At 43.0% G+C, this 18323-nt stretch overlaps 1 protein-coding gene across 1 annotated transcript; it reads right to left on the bottom strand.

Annotated features, from left to right (window-relative positions):
* Nucleotides 1-9173: 9173 nt before the first annotated feature.
* Nucleotides 9174-11747, bottom strand: SLITRK2 (SLIT and NTRK like family member 2). Its single transcript, XM_068412010.1, has one exon. The coding sequence runs from the start codon at nt 11745-11747 to the stop codon at nt 9174-9176; it is 2574 nt and encodes an 857-aa protein (XP_068268111.1).
* Nucleotides 11748-18323: the final 6576 nt, after the last annotated feature.

Below are 18323 nucleotides of genomic sequence, written 5' to 3'. Positions count from 1 at the left end.
CTTAACAGTCTCAAAATGTAGATGGGCACAAAATCTAAACCTAAACCAGAATAACATGCCGACCCAGTGAATGAATTTTAGTTGGTTAATCAAAAGCCAATTTAAAAGTGGAGGTGAAATTGTGGCTCTGTTGCATTGAATGGATATGCTGCCACAGATTCTTGTAGCATTTAGTCCTACATTTACAAATCAGCTCTCTGTTGCATGGAAGCATCCTCAGATTGCTAGGCATGACTTGTCCACATACGTTCTGGAAGACTGTGGAAAATGGTGGGCTTTCCAACACAATAGTTGGATTTTACAGTATGTAGCTGGGCTATAATATGGAAAAAATACACCCACAATCTGCATTCAATGGGCAAGAGAATTATTAGAGTATCTATGGAGTAGAAAAAAAGGAGAGGTTACAGAGTACAGGGAAGAGGTAGAAAAGGGAAGTTAAATGAATTTCTTTCTCTCCCCAGTGCCAGGTTCTTATTTCAGCAGCTTTCTGCCACTCAGAGACTCTTTTGTCTCACCATCATAAAAGCTGTCTGCAATAGCCAAACTGACCTCATGCAGAAAAAAAGGTGAATAAAAAAATAACTGGTATGCTAAGAACTATTGCGGAAAGGATTCTATAGGGCAGAAACAGACAAGGTGATTCAAATCAGCCAGAGATGGAAAATTCAGGAGCTGGGATACCGTGCATTTTCAACAGTTTAAAAACAAACGGTAGCTTTTTTTTTTTTTTTTCCTTTTCATTCCATGTATCTCATCTCCTTTTACAAGGAGATAGTAAGTTTTCCCTGTACAAGGTAATCTTCATGGTCTGTTTTTAACTGTAAAAACAGAAAACCAAACTAAATGTGAAATGTACACACCACATTCTTAGTTCGGAGTAACATGCCAGGGAAAGAAGCAGTAGACTATTGCTGTATTTGGATGAGGCTATAAAGCCATAAGCACTGGCTTTGAAAAACAATTATGCTTAACATTTCTCATCAGTAAATCTCACTAGACTAAGGCAGAAAGTATCATCCTCCTCATTTAATGATGCAGAAATTAAAGCGTGGGGACACAGGTATGCCTTGTGCAAGGTCACTGGCAGAACTAAAAAGGGAACTAATTTCACAGTTCCCAGCAAATGAGCTCTTAACTAGGCCCACTGCCTCCCTATCTAGAGCAAATAAATAAATAGATACGGTAGTATAAACAAAGTCCTTGGTAGTTCAATTTTAGGCATTCACTATGAATTATCCATTAGGACTCTACAGCTAGGAATTATTCCCACACATTATTTGGAGAACAAGAAGCAGCCATGGAAAACATAAGCCACCAGCAAACAAATTTGTAAACGTTGCATTATGGAAAAGAAGGCCACATTAATAAATAAAAATTATCCACTCAGTTCTGGTAAGTAGCTTATGAGTTAGATGGGATGGTAAATACGGTCTCAGAAAACAGAAGCTAAAAACTACACCGCTAATTAGAGTGTGAACTGTAGCATTAAGCATTTTCCCCACTATCATTTTCTTTTCACATGAGCCGTGCTTATGTCTGAATTGCAGTACATCTGGTATAACTTTAAGGCTGGGATTTCTCAGCTGTCCAAGAGAATTGTCTGTCCAGTTCCCTTAGCCATTAGGAAAGCAGCCTGTGTACCATTTCGCTTCAGAAATTCCACAAAAAATAGGCATTTGTGTAAGCTCTTTGAATTATGAGCACTGAAGTCATTAGCCTTCTGGTAGCCTCCTTTTAACATCTTGACAGTTAAGGCAATTATAATCTACCTTTTTTTTGCCCTTTTTTTTCCCCACTATCTTGTATAAAAAGGTAAAAAACCCACACACAACAGTGTTGTTAGATTTCCTTTTGATTCACTAATAATCATAATAAGCCCCTCTGAAACCTTCAGAAAAAAAAAGCCCAGAACATTTGAAAAGCTTTTCCCAACCTCTAACTCCTTCTCTTTTTTCTATTGTAAGTAAGCATGCAAGCTGAATGTTATAAGGTTTTCCACAGATACTTATTAGTGTGTATGTGTTTCAAGTTGGAATACATCTGAATAGAAGCAACAGCTCAGCAGAACACAGCAGATGTGATGGGAGCAGTAAAGCTTTGGTAAAGCTTTGCTCACTTGAGTGGATCACTGAGTTTCTGAAACTCTTCTGAGCGGTTCAAGTCTCGGCTGCCCTGGTACTTGAGGAAATTGGCTACTTGTGAAAGAAGGTAAAGTAAAAATAAAGACTTAGCTGAACGTATTCCATTTGCCCTCCATAGCAAGAATACAGTCAGAAATAAATTAAAAGAATTAAAGTTTAGCAGAGATATAATAAACTTGAGATTCCAAGCAAAACCTCACCCTCCCAGGAGCAGGAGATGTGACAGTTAAGATTTTGGCCACACTTTAAGCCAAAAAGGTCATGTGATGGAGTACTCAGACATTACTGAAAATCTGATACTTAGACTCGGGTATAAACTTGGAGTATGCTGACTTCAGATTTACGTGAATGAGCGTTCAGTCTGGAAAACTCCCAAATGGCATTTTAAGTGATGGTAGGACGACATAACCATTTTTCTCTCTCCTCTGCCATTCACACTTTGGTGAGTTCAGTGACTAACCGTATTGGTGAGATTCTTGTCACTGGTGCCAAACCCAGGGGACTCCACTGGAGCCACTCAGGTGTGAAGCTAACAAAGGTACTCTGCATCTACACCTGAATCGCTCAGATTTTACTGTACCCTGAAATCCTTAAAAGCCTCTGTGACAGCTTTGCTTCAATATTATGTTGTTTATTCTTTTGTGATTAGAAGAGAATTCACGTAGTCATTACATTTTCACAGTGCTCTTAAAATTTTCTGTTCATTTTAGCTGTCCAGCTAAGATACTGGCATGTACCAAGTCCGTAACAAATCCCTGGGTAGAAGGGAAAAAGTTTATAGCATGGGAAAAAACTGCCTCAACTCCAGTTCCTCTGCCTCTCAGATGAGAGGCTCTCAGAACAAAAATCAAGATGCCTTAAAATAGACTCTGTCATATTATCAGTGATCTCAAGGGGATTTTTTTCCAGGCTTTTGTATGGAAATAGGTCTTATCTCAAGAGGAGATAACTGCAACAAGTCTATAGACATTAGCTGTGCCTTTTCCAATGCAGACAGCATTCTTAAAATGGCTGTACTGCCTCCTACTCAGAAGATAAGTGGTGCCTAACACTTCTGGCTCTAGGGAGCAATGCATGCGCAGGGCGAGAAAAGAAGATACAAGGAATCTGTGTTGCTAAGACGCAAATCTATACTTGTTCTGTCGCCATAAAGAATCCTGATGTCATATTACACTTTGTAATGTTGGTGTAATTTCTGTTATCCTGCAAATACGGATTTACATTATCTCGATTTCTAAATGGTAGTGCCACCTTTCTTTTTAAGATCAGCAACAATGTTTTGCGTTGCTCTTGTTTTGTAAAGAGCCGCATATATTGATCTGAACAGTTTGCTGAAAAGTTATTTTTACAAAGGACCTTAGAAGTAAAAAGACTATGGTGTTAATTACACAAATGGCTAATTCATTGTATTTTTAAAAATAGAGATAAAAAAGATTCAGAAATACTGCAGCGAGCTCTACTCTTCCAAACTTCACCTTGATTACTTTTTCGAGCATAGTGCATTACCAGTGGTAATATAGATGCATGCACAAATAGGGTAAAAATCAGAGATGAGAACCAAATTCTGAACACTTCAGTTACCTGAACATCCTTAAAGATAATGGAGGTGCACCTGGCCTCTAATTTCATCCTTCCAAATGTTTAACAGCATGTAACAAAAGCCGCTGCTGTACTCAAATGGGGTCCCTCTGTGTTTATGATCTCAGGAAGAAAACTAGTTTTATGATGTCTTGTTTTTCAAACTTCACTCATACTCTTGAGTCTATTTGGTCTTTAGAATGACTGCATCTCTGATTGCAGCTCCAACATTTCTTTCATTCAAAATGATCTATTCATCTGTATTCATAAACATGTCAATCTACTGGTTGAAAAAAATCCAACCAACCCTCCAATAACATAAAAATAACAAAAAACTTCTCATTAATCCACCTCCCTCATTAGCTAGGATTAAAAACCTTAGTCAAAATGATTGGCCTTGTGCCCAGAAAAGCTATGAGATCAATAATCCAAACAGACTTAATGATCCCCTTGCAAAAGAGTAACTTTTGTACTTCTCCTACAGAACACTTTGAAAAAGTGAAGGGAAAAATACAAGAAATGTCACATCATCTGCATAAGTGAATTTATCTGTTGGTTTGGAGTTGTACAGTTGGAGGAGGGACTTTAGGAAATAGGGGTTTTTTTCCTTCTCTCTTTGTTAAATGACATTTACTCTCTACAAAAACAGTAATATGAAAAATCACAAACTGTATCAGTGATTAGCCTGTAAGAGCCTAAGAAGTTTCATTAACATTTCCAGTATCTCATTTCACTCATGAGCAGTTTAAAATTATGGCATTTGTATTCCTATATAAGATCAGTATTGTTTAAGACTTTTATGTAGGAAATTTAACTTGTTGGTATCCTTATTTTGACACTACTAATTACAGCTTCTAACTTTAAAAAGTTTGATTTTTACTTTACAAACTCAAATGTTGATGGGAAGAAAAAGAAAACCAAACTAAACCCTACTGTATAGTTCTCTATCAGCACAAGAAGGTGTTATAAAAAGCCAGTGCCTTTGACCACAGCAGGCGATAAACTGCATGGGGAACATTTCTCTCATGGACAGAATGGAAATGTCTTGGGGTAGAGACGGGCAGATACTCAGCAGAGCATATATGTTGCATGTGGGTGTGCTAGAAAATGATGAGGCTGGGCTGACTGCAGCTATGTGGGAATGAGTTATCTAGTCAGTGCTCATCATCTATCCTCTCTACAGTTACTGGAAAAAAGCAAGCGTATCTGTAGCCCAATTCATGCCATATATTTTGGGAGGCAATAAATCACCATTGAATGGACTGTTTTTTCCTATTTACTCTAGAGACCCTACACAACCAGTCTGAGTCTTAAATTTTAGTAGCTAATTTTGGCAAGGTTAACCCATGCTGAAGACAACTCGCTGAAATTACAGCAAAGTGTGATATGGTGCCAGTAGTTTCAGACAGCTCATCCATTTGCTCTCACTCAGAAATGCTGCTTGCATAGCCAGGGTTGGCATATGGGAAATCCTGCATGGAGGCTGAAACGCTATTTGATCTTACGCTTCTCTTCTCTGCTCAATGAGTGGAAGAGGGAACAGCTATGCAGACCTTCCTCCAGCGTGGCCCTTGGGAATACCACTGGGATCAGGTGTCTCATTTCACATGGGGCTACTCAGCAATGTCACGGGAGGAGGTAAGGGCTGAGCTCTCAGTGAAGCAGGGACATCAGTTCCCTTCAAGGCTGAAATAGGTCCTACAGAGCTAGCTAGGGAAGAAAATGAGAGCCCGGGGGGGGACAGATATGAGGGGAAAGGTTTGGGCATTACATAGCGAGGGCTCGGGAAACAGATAATGGAGATGAGGTAGGAACTGAGAAAAAGCTGGAACCCAAAAGGATGGAATCTGATGGAAGAGAGAGACTGCAGAAAGGAGGACTATCAATGGGTGTTCATTTGGTGGGGCTCTGCAGCAGACTTGAGAAGCCAGATAGAAAGTACGGACCCTTTTGCAAAAAGCAGCATTTGCTTTGCGGAGAGAAAAAAAGGCAGGCAGTTAACCTGCATCCTCTGGGTGTGTTCTGTTGCTAGCAAAGCATCATCCCAGGAGATGGATGTCTGCCTAGGAACCATAGGGCAATCTAGGCACAGGAGTGTAAGCTTAGCATCTCTCTCCGTTTTGCCATTGAAGTTACTTCTTGAAATCCAGTTTCTAAGATCATTGATAAACTTTTACTTCATGCTTACACAGAAAGATCTCTTCAAAAATGTATTCATGCATTGGAAGTGTACTGCCCCTCATTTTCACTGGAGATAACTGCACAGTTTTAACAGTGCTTCAGTCTGCACCGTTACTGTTTCTGTAAAAGTCATTATGTGCACTTTAACAAAAGAAAACTTGTGATGAAAGAAAACTATTTGCATCCCATTTTCCCGATGAAAAAAATATTTTGCTAACCTGGTTACATAATTTTCACAGTTCAGCTTTTCAAACCACAAAGGAAAATTTTTTCAGACTCGTTATCAAGCCACTACTCAGGCAAGCGGCTCTCCCCTAACAAGCAGCAGCTTCCAGGGCTGCACAGCTAAAGAACTGTAGAGACCTTCTACACAGCAGCTGCCGACACACTTTCCCTGTTAAACAAATCTCCTTAAGTGTAACTGAAAAAAATCTTCTTCCTCACCTAGACACACTATGTGAAGAATTGCTTAATAGATGTCAGCCAAAGGGTATAAAAACAAACCTAAAAGATCTACAGCAATAATGATATTTAAGTTGGTACTGGTGCTGCAAAATAAAATCTAGTCACTAAAGAAATTCCACTAGGAAAGCTAAGGAAATGTAAAGCAACAGCAACCTCTGTAAAATATGGCTGTGCTACTAAAGCAAACATCATAAGACAGTCCAAGACTGAAACAGTAAAAATAAACACGATAAAGTTACTAAAAGAATCAATTCCCTATCTCTGTTGTTTGCAAACACTAGAAAATTGAAAACATTTTTTAGGAAAAATTAGCATTTTTCTGAGCAAAAAACTTGTAATTGGCTCACTTGGGAATAATAAATAATAGTATCCTAGCCGCTAGAGTGCCAGATATAACATGGTCCTTGTTTTGCAGCTAATGCTAAAATCATACCTGGAAAGAGTTAATAACATTATTTAAAATAATACTTAGGGTTTCAGTAATAAATGCTTTTAATTACCCAGGGAAAGGAGCCATAAGACAATCACTACTGGAAGCTTTCAAACAAGCACCTCATTCAAAGATGATGCTATTCCAGTCAAATGTCCCAAGTTCAACTAATGTGATACCATTTCACCTCCTTCTTGAAGCGAGACCATTTTGAGGACTGATTCTTCAGTAGTTCATTGTAGCACTTCAGTTTTAAACCTGATCTAATGAACAGCCGTAGATGCTATGGACTCTAAACATAAAGAATTGACATGTTAGCATATTAATGTACTCAGATGTCACATAAATCATTAGAAGACAGTTTACTGAATGACTCAGATATCTGGCAATATACATGCAAAGCCTCTTTAGCTCTTAAATATAAAGCAACTTCCTTTTGGCAAAGTCCTGATTGGAACAACATTGATTGTAGTTATTTATAGCTCAAGTGCTATTGCTGAAAATTTCTCAAAGTTGTAGATACTGTATTATTAACTATAGTGGAACTCTAAAAATCAGTCAGCAGAGGCCACTTCAATCTCTGCATGATAATAAAGGATTATTATGTGCAGTAACCTATTTATGAAAAGGAAACAGTGTGCTTCTTTCAGACTCCATCAATTGCTTTAATAAGGAATTGAAAAGCCTGGCCTACTTTATATGCAGATCACCATCCCAGTTGCATAAGGATTTACAATAGACAAAACAAAACTGTTTTTGTTGTAAATAAGGGCTGTTTGTTTAAATCGCACAATAATGTTTGCATCTAAAAATTATTTAGAAGCTAATAAGGCTTAATAAAGTTTGACTGTATACTTGTTAATAAAAATGGTTTCAATATTCTCCAGGAAAGAAATTTAAATTGAAGGTGATAACGTAAAGCTTGAAGTAAAACAGGCATGAGTTAATGGGAAAGGAAAAGCCTTATTGCATTTGTTCACTAATGGGCTTAAGAAAACCAATGTTGAGAATGGAATTCAGTTAACTTAAAACATTTTATAAAATTTAAGATAATGAACTTAATAGTAGTTTCCTCTGGTAGATTAGAATCATTGCAATATTACTTTTGCTTTAGAGACTGAAAACTTGACATAGTTCAGACTACTGAAAGTTAATGTGATGTACATATTGATCTCTGCTGCCTTGATTTGGAGGACTCCAGAGACCCAGGTTCAAATTTTACCTTTGGCATTGGTTTATTTGCCTATATGTTAATAAATTTAATGAGGTGTGGGTATGACCCCTGCTGGTGTCCCTGCTTTAAAAAAAAAAAAAATGTATCTGGCAGGAAAAGAACATGTTAATTTCAGTCAAAAAAAGTTACAAATATAAACTCTGTCATAAAATGTATAAAAATACCTAATTTAATGCATAAAATATTGTGAGTAATGTTCTCTTAAGTATGAAAATAATCTTAAACCGCTGAACATTACTGTGTTAGAGCTGTAACGCAATGTATTAAGAAGGACATTAATTGTTCAGTTCACTATGACATTGTGTTAAACGTCTTTTATTAATGAGCTGTTACTCCCAGCTGAGGCATTTGATAACCTCTAGTCCGTTGCTAAATCCTCTCAGTTGATTTGAGTGAATCACTCTAAACAAACCTAGAGGGGAAAAAATATCCCAATAATTTACATTTGAGTCTGTAAGGTCCTAGAACTAGATTCATTTAAGGAAGGGCAGCTTTCCTATAAATGAAACCTTCTGATTTAATGCAGCTGACATACAGATCTATTTTACAATTTTTTTTTTAATTTCAAAAATACAACACATTAAAATAGGTTCAATTTATCAAAGCTAAGAGCAACAATTAAGTAATAATGTACTTAAAGTGCAAAGGCACTTTAACACAAAAAAGTGACGCCCAGTGGCTATACTTGGTAATTGAAACAGCAGTACTGTATATTATTATTTACAAAAGAAAGTCATAGTCCAGGAAAAAAGATCTTTGGAGATCTTCTACGTAATACATTAAGTTTCCACTTTGAAATGAAAAGAACAGAACAACAGAAAACCGAAAGACCCCCTTCCTCATTTCCTTCCAAATCAAAAAGAATTATGCAAGATCTATTACAGAAACATACATTTGCAGTGACAGTTCCTACAGAAGGGTCAAAAGGAGAGAGATATAGAAATAACTTAAAGGGAACGTTGCAATAGCAACACCATATCCCTGCTATGCTGTAAGGGTTCCATTTCTCTCTTGTTCCCTGTCTAATTTAAAAAGTGGAAATATTGGGAATGCGACAGATGACATCAGCACTGAATTCAGACTTAATCAAATGTGATGCTGAGCTCATTTAAAAATTTTCCTTTGTCTCCTGCCTCCCCCCTCACAGCTGACTGATTGCAGTTTGTTTTTCCAGAACTTCGAGGTAGTCTGGTTCTGTTTGTAGCTTTCCTTGGAGTAAAGGATGCTCGGGTTTAGACTGTTCTGCAAAATATTTCCTGGGCGTTCCATATAAAACAGTTTTATTTATCCTGTCCTGGTTTTGGCGTCTTGATTCATATGAAGGGGCAAACTGCCTTTTGGGTAAGGTGCAAAAGTTATAATGAACTAACCCTCCGGTGGGCAGTTCCTTGACCCTTTCTGCAATATTTTGATACAGAAGCTCTGGTTCCCTTGGCGAGGATTGCTTTTCCAGTAATTCAGCTGCACTGATTGTAAATGCAAGACTGGTGGGATCTTCCTTTTTGTGGTCAAGACTGCTATAGCTAAACTCATGGAGATTCCGGTAATAGGCAACTGGATCCCCTTCCTTTTGCATGTAGATTGGGTTTTGGCACATCTGTCCAACAGGAGGGGGAATATAGTTATAAACATGTCCTTCAGTTTTATCATGGGTCTCAGTGTTGTAAGACCCATACTGGAGCTGAAATGAACTTATATCTAAGTTGTTTGCGCTGCTGGGCATGCTTTGCACCCCCTTCCGGCGCTTAAGGACAAAGACAAACAGGCCTGCCCCAAAACAGACTGACAAAATAAACACAACCAGCAAGCCTAAAATTAAGACAGACAGCGGAACTTCAGTGTGTATTTCTGGGTAGGAGCTGGGCAAGACACCAGGGAGATGGGGTGTATCTGTGTTCCGATTCATGGAGAAGAGAGAAGAATCTGACAAGTTGGGGTTCTCTGGGCAGATGGCTTCTTTGCTCAGGAATTTCAGATGCTCTCCAGAATGCCTGATGGGAGACTCGCATATGACTTCATTGATAACTACAGGGGGATTTGACTGCTGGTTGTTCTGGACAGTGACTTGCTCTATCCAGTTCCTCAGCCCCAGGATGTCACACGTGCAGTCCCAAGGGTTCTCCTGGAGGTCTATCTGAATTAGAGCTGAGAGCTGGTCCAAGACTCCTCTCACAGGCAAGTGTGAGAAATGGTTGTTTCTAAGGTTGAGTCTGGTGAGGGAAGTGCCGCCAAAGACGTTGTCAGGTAAGGATCTGAGCAGGTTGTTATTGAGAAATAACAGATGAAGATTACTCAGAGCATCAAAGGTGCGCGGCAGGATCTCCTTAATGACATTGTATTCTAGGTAGAGATATTGCAGGCTGTGCAGCCCGGCGAACATAGATGGGTACAGAATCTCAAGGTAGTTGCCATTAAGATAAAGTCTACGTAAACTTGTGAGGTTTGTAAAGGCACCTTCTTGTATCACTGCAATTCTGTTATTTCCTAGATGTAACAAATCCAGAGAGCTGTACTCTACAAGATCGGTTCTATAAATGACTTGCAGATAGTTACTGGTAAGGTAAAGTTTCTTTGGACTGGTCGGCCGAGGATGGAGATCAGAGATGTTACTTATCTTTTTCTCTTGGCAGTTCACATTTAAGCCATTGTCTGAGCTCTGCGAAGTACAGATGCAGCCAGCTGGGCAGGTGATGGGCACAGGAGACTTTGTCTGGTAAACCATGATAGGTCCAAATATTTGTCTGTCTTTCGACACAGTGACACGGGGTGTGGGGCGGTTCCTAGTTTTGGGTGGCCGGCTGGCTTTTGGGGCTCTGGTGGGATTGATGGCAGAGTTGGCTGTGGGCGATAGCCTCGAGATGTGTGGGTCTGAGAGGACAGGGTGTTTCTCCCTCTGGTTTGAATCACTGGAGCTTTTCCTAGGGCAGAGATCTTGCCTGGTGAGCTGGGTCACATCTTTCCCATGAAGTCTGAAGGGGGTTTCGCAGACTATCTCGCCCACGAACACAGTGATGGTGTCTAGCCAGGCCTTGAGTGGCAGCAAGTCGCAGGTGCAGTTCCAAGGGTTCTCCTCCAGCTGGATTTCCATGATGCCTCCAATGTGCTCCAGCACACCAGCAAAAGGCATCATCTTCAGCCGGTTCCCCCGCAGGTCCAGGTGAGTGAGGAGCACAAAGCGGAAGACATTGCTGGGCAGGGACAGTAGGAGGTTGTCATTGAGAATCAGCACCTTGAGCTTGTTTAGCTTGCTGAAGGCCCCTGCCTCAATGGCACTGATGTAATTGTAATCAGCCTGCAGGTACTCCAGACTCTCCAAGCCCAGGAACATGTCCTCCTTCAGCACCTCCAGCTTGTTGTTATTGAGGTGCAGCCTCTTGAGAGTGCGGAGGCCGCTGAAGGCCCCTGTGCGGATCTCTTGCATGTCGTTGTTGCCCAAGTGGAGGGTCACGGCGTTGGAGTAGTTGACAAACTCATTAGGGAACAGGCGGGTCAGCGCATTCCCGTTGAGAAATAGCTGGTAGATCTTGGACGGTGGTGGCAGGAGGAGGCTGACGGTTGTAAATCCTTTGTTTTCACAATTAATGTTCAGCACGTTCTCCTTCTCCTCACAAGGGCAGCGGCTCTTGCTGCAAATGTCTTTGGCAGGTTTGCGACTCTCTGTCCGCGAGATCCCAGCCACTGTTAACAAACTGAGCAACCAAACACCCTTCAGCATCTTTATGCGCCGTCGATCCCCGCTTCGGTACCTACAGTCAAACCTTTTGAGACAGGTAAGGAGAGAAAGAAGAAATCCCCAATGAAAACGGCCAGGAGCAGGGGCTGCGAGCGGAGGGCAAAGCAGGGTGCAAGGTTGGGGGGAGGAAGGGGGCGGAAGGGAGCGACTTATAAAACTCCTCTGAAATCCCCCCTCCTCCACCCCTCCTTTCCCTCTCGGAAAGCGCCCGCGGAGCTGCTGTGGGGGAAGCCCCGTCGCGGAGCTCTCCCAAAACCGGCGCTCCCAGCGCTGCCCCCTCCGCCCGCCCCGGGGCCGCCTCCACCCCGACGGCCGGCAGCAGAGCGGCTCCGTCCGCTGCCCGGCTCCCGCTCACTGTCAGCATTTTAAACTGGGGCGGGGGGGGGGGGAGGGGGGAGAATAAATGCTCGCAAACCCTCCCTGCCCCGCTCCCGGCAGCAGGGCGCTTCCGCACCGCGCTCCCCGCGCCTCCTCCCGCGCCCCTCGGCTCGTACCTGCTCTCGGGGCGCCCGAGGGGGCAGCAGGGGCCGCCGCCGAGTGCCGCCGCCGCCGCCGCGCCCCGGGAGCCAGGCGCCCGGCGGCGGGAGGCATCGCCCGCCTCGCGCCTCAGGAAGAGCCCGGCCAGGCGCCCCCGTCCCGTCCCGGCCGCGGCTCGGCGGGAAGTTGGGCCGGGCGGGGGGCGAGGAGCGGCGGCGGCGCCGCTGCGGGAGCGCGGGCGGCTCTGCGCGGGGCGCGGCGCGGCGCGGGGCTTTTGCCGGCTGCCCCGCACGGAGCCGCGCTGACGTCACGCCGGGGGCGGGGGGGACACGTTTTTCCCAGCCCCCCCCCCCCCGTCCCCTCCGTTCCCCCACCCCCCGGTGGCTCTGGCAGCCGGCTCCGCTCCCGGCTCGGCTGCGCATCGCGGGAGCGCTCTGACAGCACCGGCAGCCGCGCCGCGCCCAGGACAGCGCGGGGACTCGGAGCCGGGGAGTGGAATAAGGTAACGGGCGGATTTACCTGGGTCCGGAGAATTTTTGGCCCCGAGTCCCTAAATCCGTGCCCTCAAAATCTAAGAGCAAGTCAAGCAGCTTCTTCGGCACAAGGCAGCCCGCAAGCGCGCGCGCACCGCGCACACACACACGCACCGCACACGCACAATCTGGCTCTCGGAGCAGGGGTGCTGCAAAACCCGGATCTGGCATCAGCATCTCTCCCCCATTCTGGCTGCAGCAGCTCCCTCCCCCAAATTCCCATGCCGAGCTCTGTCCAGCGCGTTGGCGTTTTCCACACGTTCAGGGAAGTTCAACATCTTCCACCAAACTGGGCTGGCAGGTAACGGCAGTCGTGTGCCTGAGTCCCTACGCTCTCTGGCAAGCTCAGCTGAGTGCTGAGCAGCAAAGACCACATCTAACGTGATCATTCACACTGGCTAGACTAGTCCCACTGCCAAATGGCAATGTTATGGTATAGCGTCTGGCTGCCTTTAAAAAGAACAAGATGTTGGATGTGGGTTATTGTGACTTTGCTTAAGCACCATGCACTGAGCACAGATCTGTTTGATGAGAAAGGATGGCTGCTCTTGACCTCTATCTGGAAGGTAAAACTTTGCGTTCACACCGGGGGAAAAAAAAAAAAAAGACACTCCACAATGAATTTTTAAAACTCAGGTTGCATTATTGCCAGATTTTTATAAGGAACTCTATGGACTTCACTTAGTCTTTAGAACATAGAGGTTTGCTGCCAAAAGAGTGCTGGACTTGGCAAAAGTGGTACCGTCACCTTGTCTTATTCTTTAGCCGTTAAGTATCAGAGCCCACATTTTAGGAGCAGCAAAAATGTATTGTCTTATTCTTATGGGGGGCTTGAGATCGGAAACAGTAGCGTCCTGCAGCAGCCAGCACAGATGCCTTTGCAGTGCTGCTGGGCAGGAATAGTGCTGGAGTTTGCATTTGGATTGGAGCAGCTGCAACTTCCCCATCTAAAATTTGGAGAGGTTGTGGAAAAAGCAGGAGCATCCTGCACTGGAGCATGCTTTTGGTGTGGTGCTGTGTGAATTTCAACAAGACTGGGATTCTGAAATGCACTCAGAGCTGCTTCATTTCTAACTCTCTTTATCCAGCTGAATTCAGGACCAAAAAATGCAAAGATCAGGAAAGATGTGTGTAGCAGATCTGGGGTTTTACAACACTAATACACGAGCAGCCAGTTTGTTATTCTGTGAGATTTTTTTGCTTGTTTTCTGCTTCAAACATTAGAATATGGTGTTTGGGGAGCAAAATTGGACTAGTTACAAAACACAACAAATCTTATGTTCAGATCTTTCTAACATAGTCTAGAGGCATGAGCCTAAAAAGAGAAGGTAAAAGTAGACCCAGGCTGATTTTTTGTTTGTTTTTCTGAAGGGAGCATATTCATACGCACACCTGCCCACGCTGACACACGCACAGAGGCACACACACGTTCCTGTAACCTACCTTCAACGCGTCTCACCTGAGCAGCTCTGCGCAGCGTTGCCAGCACTCACAGGGCTCACTCCAACACACAACAAAAGCTGAAGGCAGAAGTAAGTCAGTGCAATTTTTCTCTCATCTCACAGCATATATTTGTTTCATGTCCATGAGTTTCAGTGACGTGCAGCTTTCTAGGGAGCAAGGATCGTGTTCTGGAATTGGCTCATGGGGCAACATATACTGTCCCACTTGCCTGTGTTTACTAGTACGTAGGAGATGTTTTTGTGGTAACCGCTGATGCTGCCTCGGAAGGGAAAGTGTACGCGTGGCATGCCTCAGCAGTAATTACCAGATTCACGTGGGATGGAAGGAACAGCATGTTAGGGGATTGCAACAGTAATAAGACACAGAGATGATACTGATTCTATTACACTGCAAATGCATGCATATAATAACCACTGTTGTAGGAGGAGGAACAAGGACTTAAAAAAAAAAATCGCTGCAGCTTTTTATTTAGGAACAAAGTCATGATTTCTCAGCATGCCCGAAGTGTTTTATAATCCCTTCAATTAAAAACATAGAGTATAAAAGAACAGCTTTTTTCCCCACCTGTTTTACTGCCTTTTTATTTTGCATGTTGAATGCAGGAACATTTTCAGGCTGTGACTATCTGGGAGCCTCCAGGAATGGAAGGCCAGGAGGCAGGTTGATACAGCAGCCTATGAGGGTTTGGGAAAACTCAGTGCTATGCCTGATTAGTAAGCATTGTGAAGGCTTATTTTTTTTCCCAAATACTTTGCTGTGTTCCCTCATCTTCCCTTTTTGGAGCAAAGTTATGAAGACTGAGTACAGATTCGTAAACTTACAGATTCATAGATTATAAGGCTTAATGGAACCATTGTGGCTTTCGGATCTTGCATAACCCAGGCCACCAGCTAAATTGGAATTAATTCCTGTTCAAACTAGATCATACTTCCTAGGAAAAAGAAAAACAAAAACCGGAAAAACCAATAACGTATCCAGGTGTATTTTAGCAATTGCCTAAGATGAAAATCTACCATAATGTTCGGTAAATTGTTCCAATATCTTTCATCTCCCACAGGTAAAATGTTATGCTTTCTCTACAAGTCTGCATCTGGCTACCTTCAGTTTGAAATTTTTATCCTTGTGATATCCTTGTCTGCTGGCTTAAGAGTCCCTAATTATCCCATACCTGTTTCCCATGGGGGCACTTCCAGACTGCTGCAGAGCAAGTATGAACTAAATACTTGCCTGATACCTGCCTTAACCAACTTGAAATAGTCTGTGTTAGTCCTTTGCTGGTATGTGCACCAGAGCAGCTCTTGGCTCCTGCATGGTCCTAAAGCCACCACTTTAGCTATCTGCTAGCAGGGGAAAAAAAAAGCCAGACCACGGCATGAAGCATAAGCACATAAAATTTGGCACAGATCATTACCCTTCCTGCCTAGTGCACATCATGCTGTTGTCCTTCTGTGCGAGTAAATATCAGGGAGCAGAATAAGTCTGGAAATGTGGAGATCATCTGCAGATGAATGCTAAACACTACTCACACATCTTTACCTGTCAGTTTATCTGTTTCTGTTTCTCTGTATATAAATGAAGAAGGAACAAACATATCCACCAAGTCTCATGGAATAAAGAAAAGAATCAGCACGGAACTAAGCAAAAATCTCTGCAAATTGGATGGAGAGCAGGATTTAAGTTTTACTGATCATTAGAAACTCTCAAGGTAGCCTGAGTGCTGGTAGTGAGTAAGTAGAGTAAATGTAGTATAAATAGATGACAGTGTTGATTTTTGTGAACAAAACATGATGACTGACTTGGTGGAACAGTGGGAATTCGTAAATTTACGTATTTAGTGATCTCATGTGTTCCCCATCCTGTGATCCTGAACCGCATAATACGAGATGTTTACTCCATGTCAGCTTTTAGAGTTCTGAGATAATCATCATTACTATTCAACAAGTACACTATATTCTTGCTTTCCAAGAGGATATTTCTCTATATGCCCGTGTGCGTGTATGTTTGCCTATTTGTAGCTGGAGACATTCTTTCTCCGGGAGTACGTACATTTTTGGAATCTTTCCCGTACTGTAAGTGGGATATTTTTGTGCCTTGCTTAAAAGTAATTATTAAGGAAATAAACAGTTTCCAGATTTAGCAGTGAGCAGTATGCAAAATAATTGTTACTTGTAATGCAAGGTTTTATCTCATCCAGCAGCACCGGAAAGTATGCTGTAGAAGAGAGGGCAAAAGAGGAGGCTCTGGCTTTCACTTGCTTTCTTTGGGCAAGGGACAGGCAAGGGATGAATGAAGGAGAGGGAGCATGAAGACAGGGAGGAAGGATCTGGCAGGCTCTGCCCTGCATGGCCCTGGCATCCATCCCCACTCACCCATGCTGCCGAGAAACAGCAAACCAGTGCAATGCATGCCCAAGAGAGGCAGAGGAGAGAGATGTCTGTGATGAAGTCTCCATGGAAGGAGAGATGGTGGGTGTGCCAGTCTCTGGGCAGAGGGGCACTCCTGAGTGACAGTGGCTTCTGAGTGTGTGATATCTACTGAGTTGCTTTTTGCTGGCAGTCAGTAATTGCCTTTGCTATTACCTGTAACGAATTTCATTGGTTTCGAATGCATTTTTTAGCTCCATTTCCCCCAACCATTCAAGCATATGGAGATCCACGGGCTACTTCAAAATATCATTTACTGACACTTCATGACTACCTACTGTATAAATAAAATAATTCAATGAACTATGACTTAAAATGAACATGCTTTGTAATTCTTCCCTCATTTGCTTCTTCCTTCAAGGATTCAGACCCTGGCCAAGGATACACATTTTTGAGATCCATTGTCTAATTCCGGGATAATTTTTTGCAAAAAGTCTTCACCATGATCTGTTCCAGTATATCTGGGGTACTCTGTTTTGTAACAGAACAGCACGATTTAACACTGGTGGTGCAAAAAGCAGCAGTAAAACTATCAGTTTCTGATGTTTTGTATCATTAATGTGGAATACTAACTTTCTTAAAAACAAGAAGTGAATTTTGTGCGTTATAATACCAGTAACAGTGGTTTCAGCAGGAAATGTGATAGAGAATAGAGTCATAGAATCATAGAATTGTTTTGCTTGGAAAGGATGTTTAGGATCATCCAGTCCAACCATTAACCCAGCACTGCCAAGTCCACCACTAAACCATGTCCCTAAGCACCACATCTACTCATCTTTTAAATACCTCCAGGGATGGTGACTCAACCACTGCCCTGGGCAGCTTGTTCCAGTGCTTGACAACCCTTTCTGTGAAGAAATTTTTCCTAATATCCAATCTAAACCTCCCCTGGAGCAACCTGAGGTCATTTCCTCTTGTTCTATCACTTGTTACCCGGGAGAAGAGACTAACACCTACCTCACTACAACCTCCTTTCAGGTAGTTGTAGAGAGCGATAAGGTCTCCCCTCAGCCTCCTTTTCTCCAGACTAAACAACCCCAGTTCCCTCAGCCGCTCCTCATAAGACTTGTGCTCTAGACCCTTCACCAGCTTCGTTGCCCTTCTCTGGACTCTCTCCAGCACCTCAATGTCTTTCTTGTAGTGAGGGACCCAAAACCGGACACAGTATTTGAGGTGCGGCCTCACCAGTGCCAAGTACAGGGGGACGATCACTTCCCTAGTCCTGCTGGCCACACTATTTCTGATACAAGCCAGGATGCTATTGGCCTTCTTGGCCACCTGGGCACACTGCTGGCTCATATTCAGCTGGCTGTTGACCAATACCCCCAGGTCCTTTTCCACCAGGCGGCTTTCCAGCCACTCTTCCCCAAGCCTGTAGCATTGCATGGGGTTATTGTGCCCCAAGTGCAGGACCTGACACAGAGAAGCTGTCTGTCAGAAAGCATCCCAGGTAGCTTGTGCACTGGGTATACTGACAGACTCATCACTATGTAATTAAGACCGCACTTCATTTTAGCTTTAACCCAATTTTTTTCTTTCTTGCATAGAAAAACAAATCTCCCCTCGCCTTGTACACACACACCTTTTAGCATAGACCCAGCAAAGTACTGTAAGACAGTTGATATTTATGGATGTGTTCATCCTATTCAGCGAAGTAGTAT

This window comes from Nyctibius grandis, chromosome 13 (genome assembly GCF_013368605.1).
Source record: "Nyctibius grandis isolate bNycGra1 chromosome 13, bNycGra1.pri, whole genome shotgun sequence".
NCBI lineage: Eukaryota > Metazoa > Chordata > Aves > Nyctibiiformes > Nyctibiidae > Nyctibius > Nyctibius grandis.
This window is presented reverse-complemented; position numbering and strand designations above follow the sequence as displayed.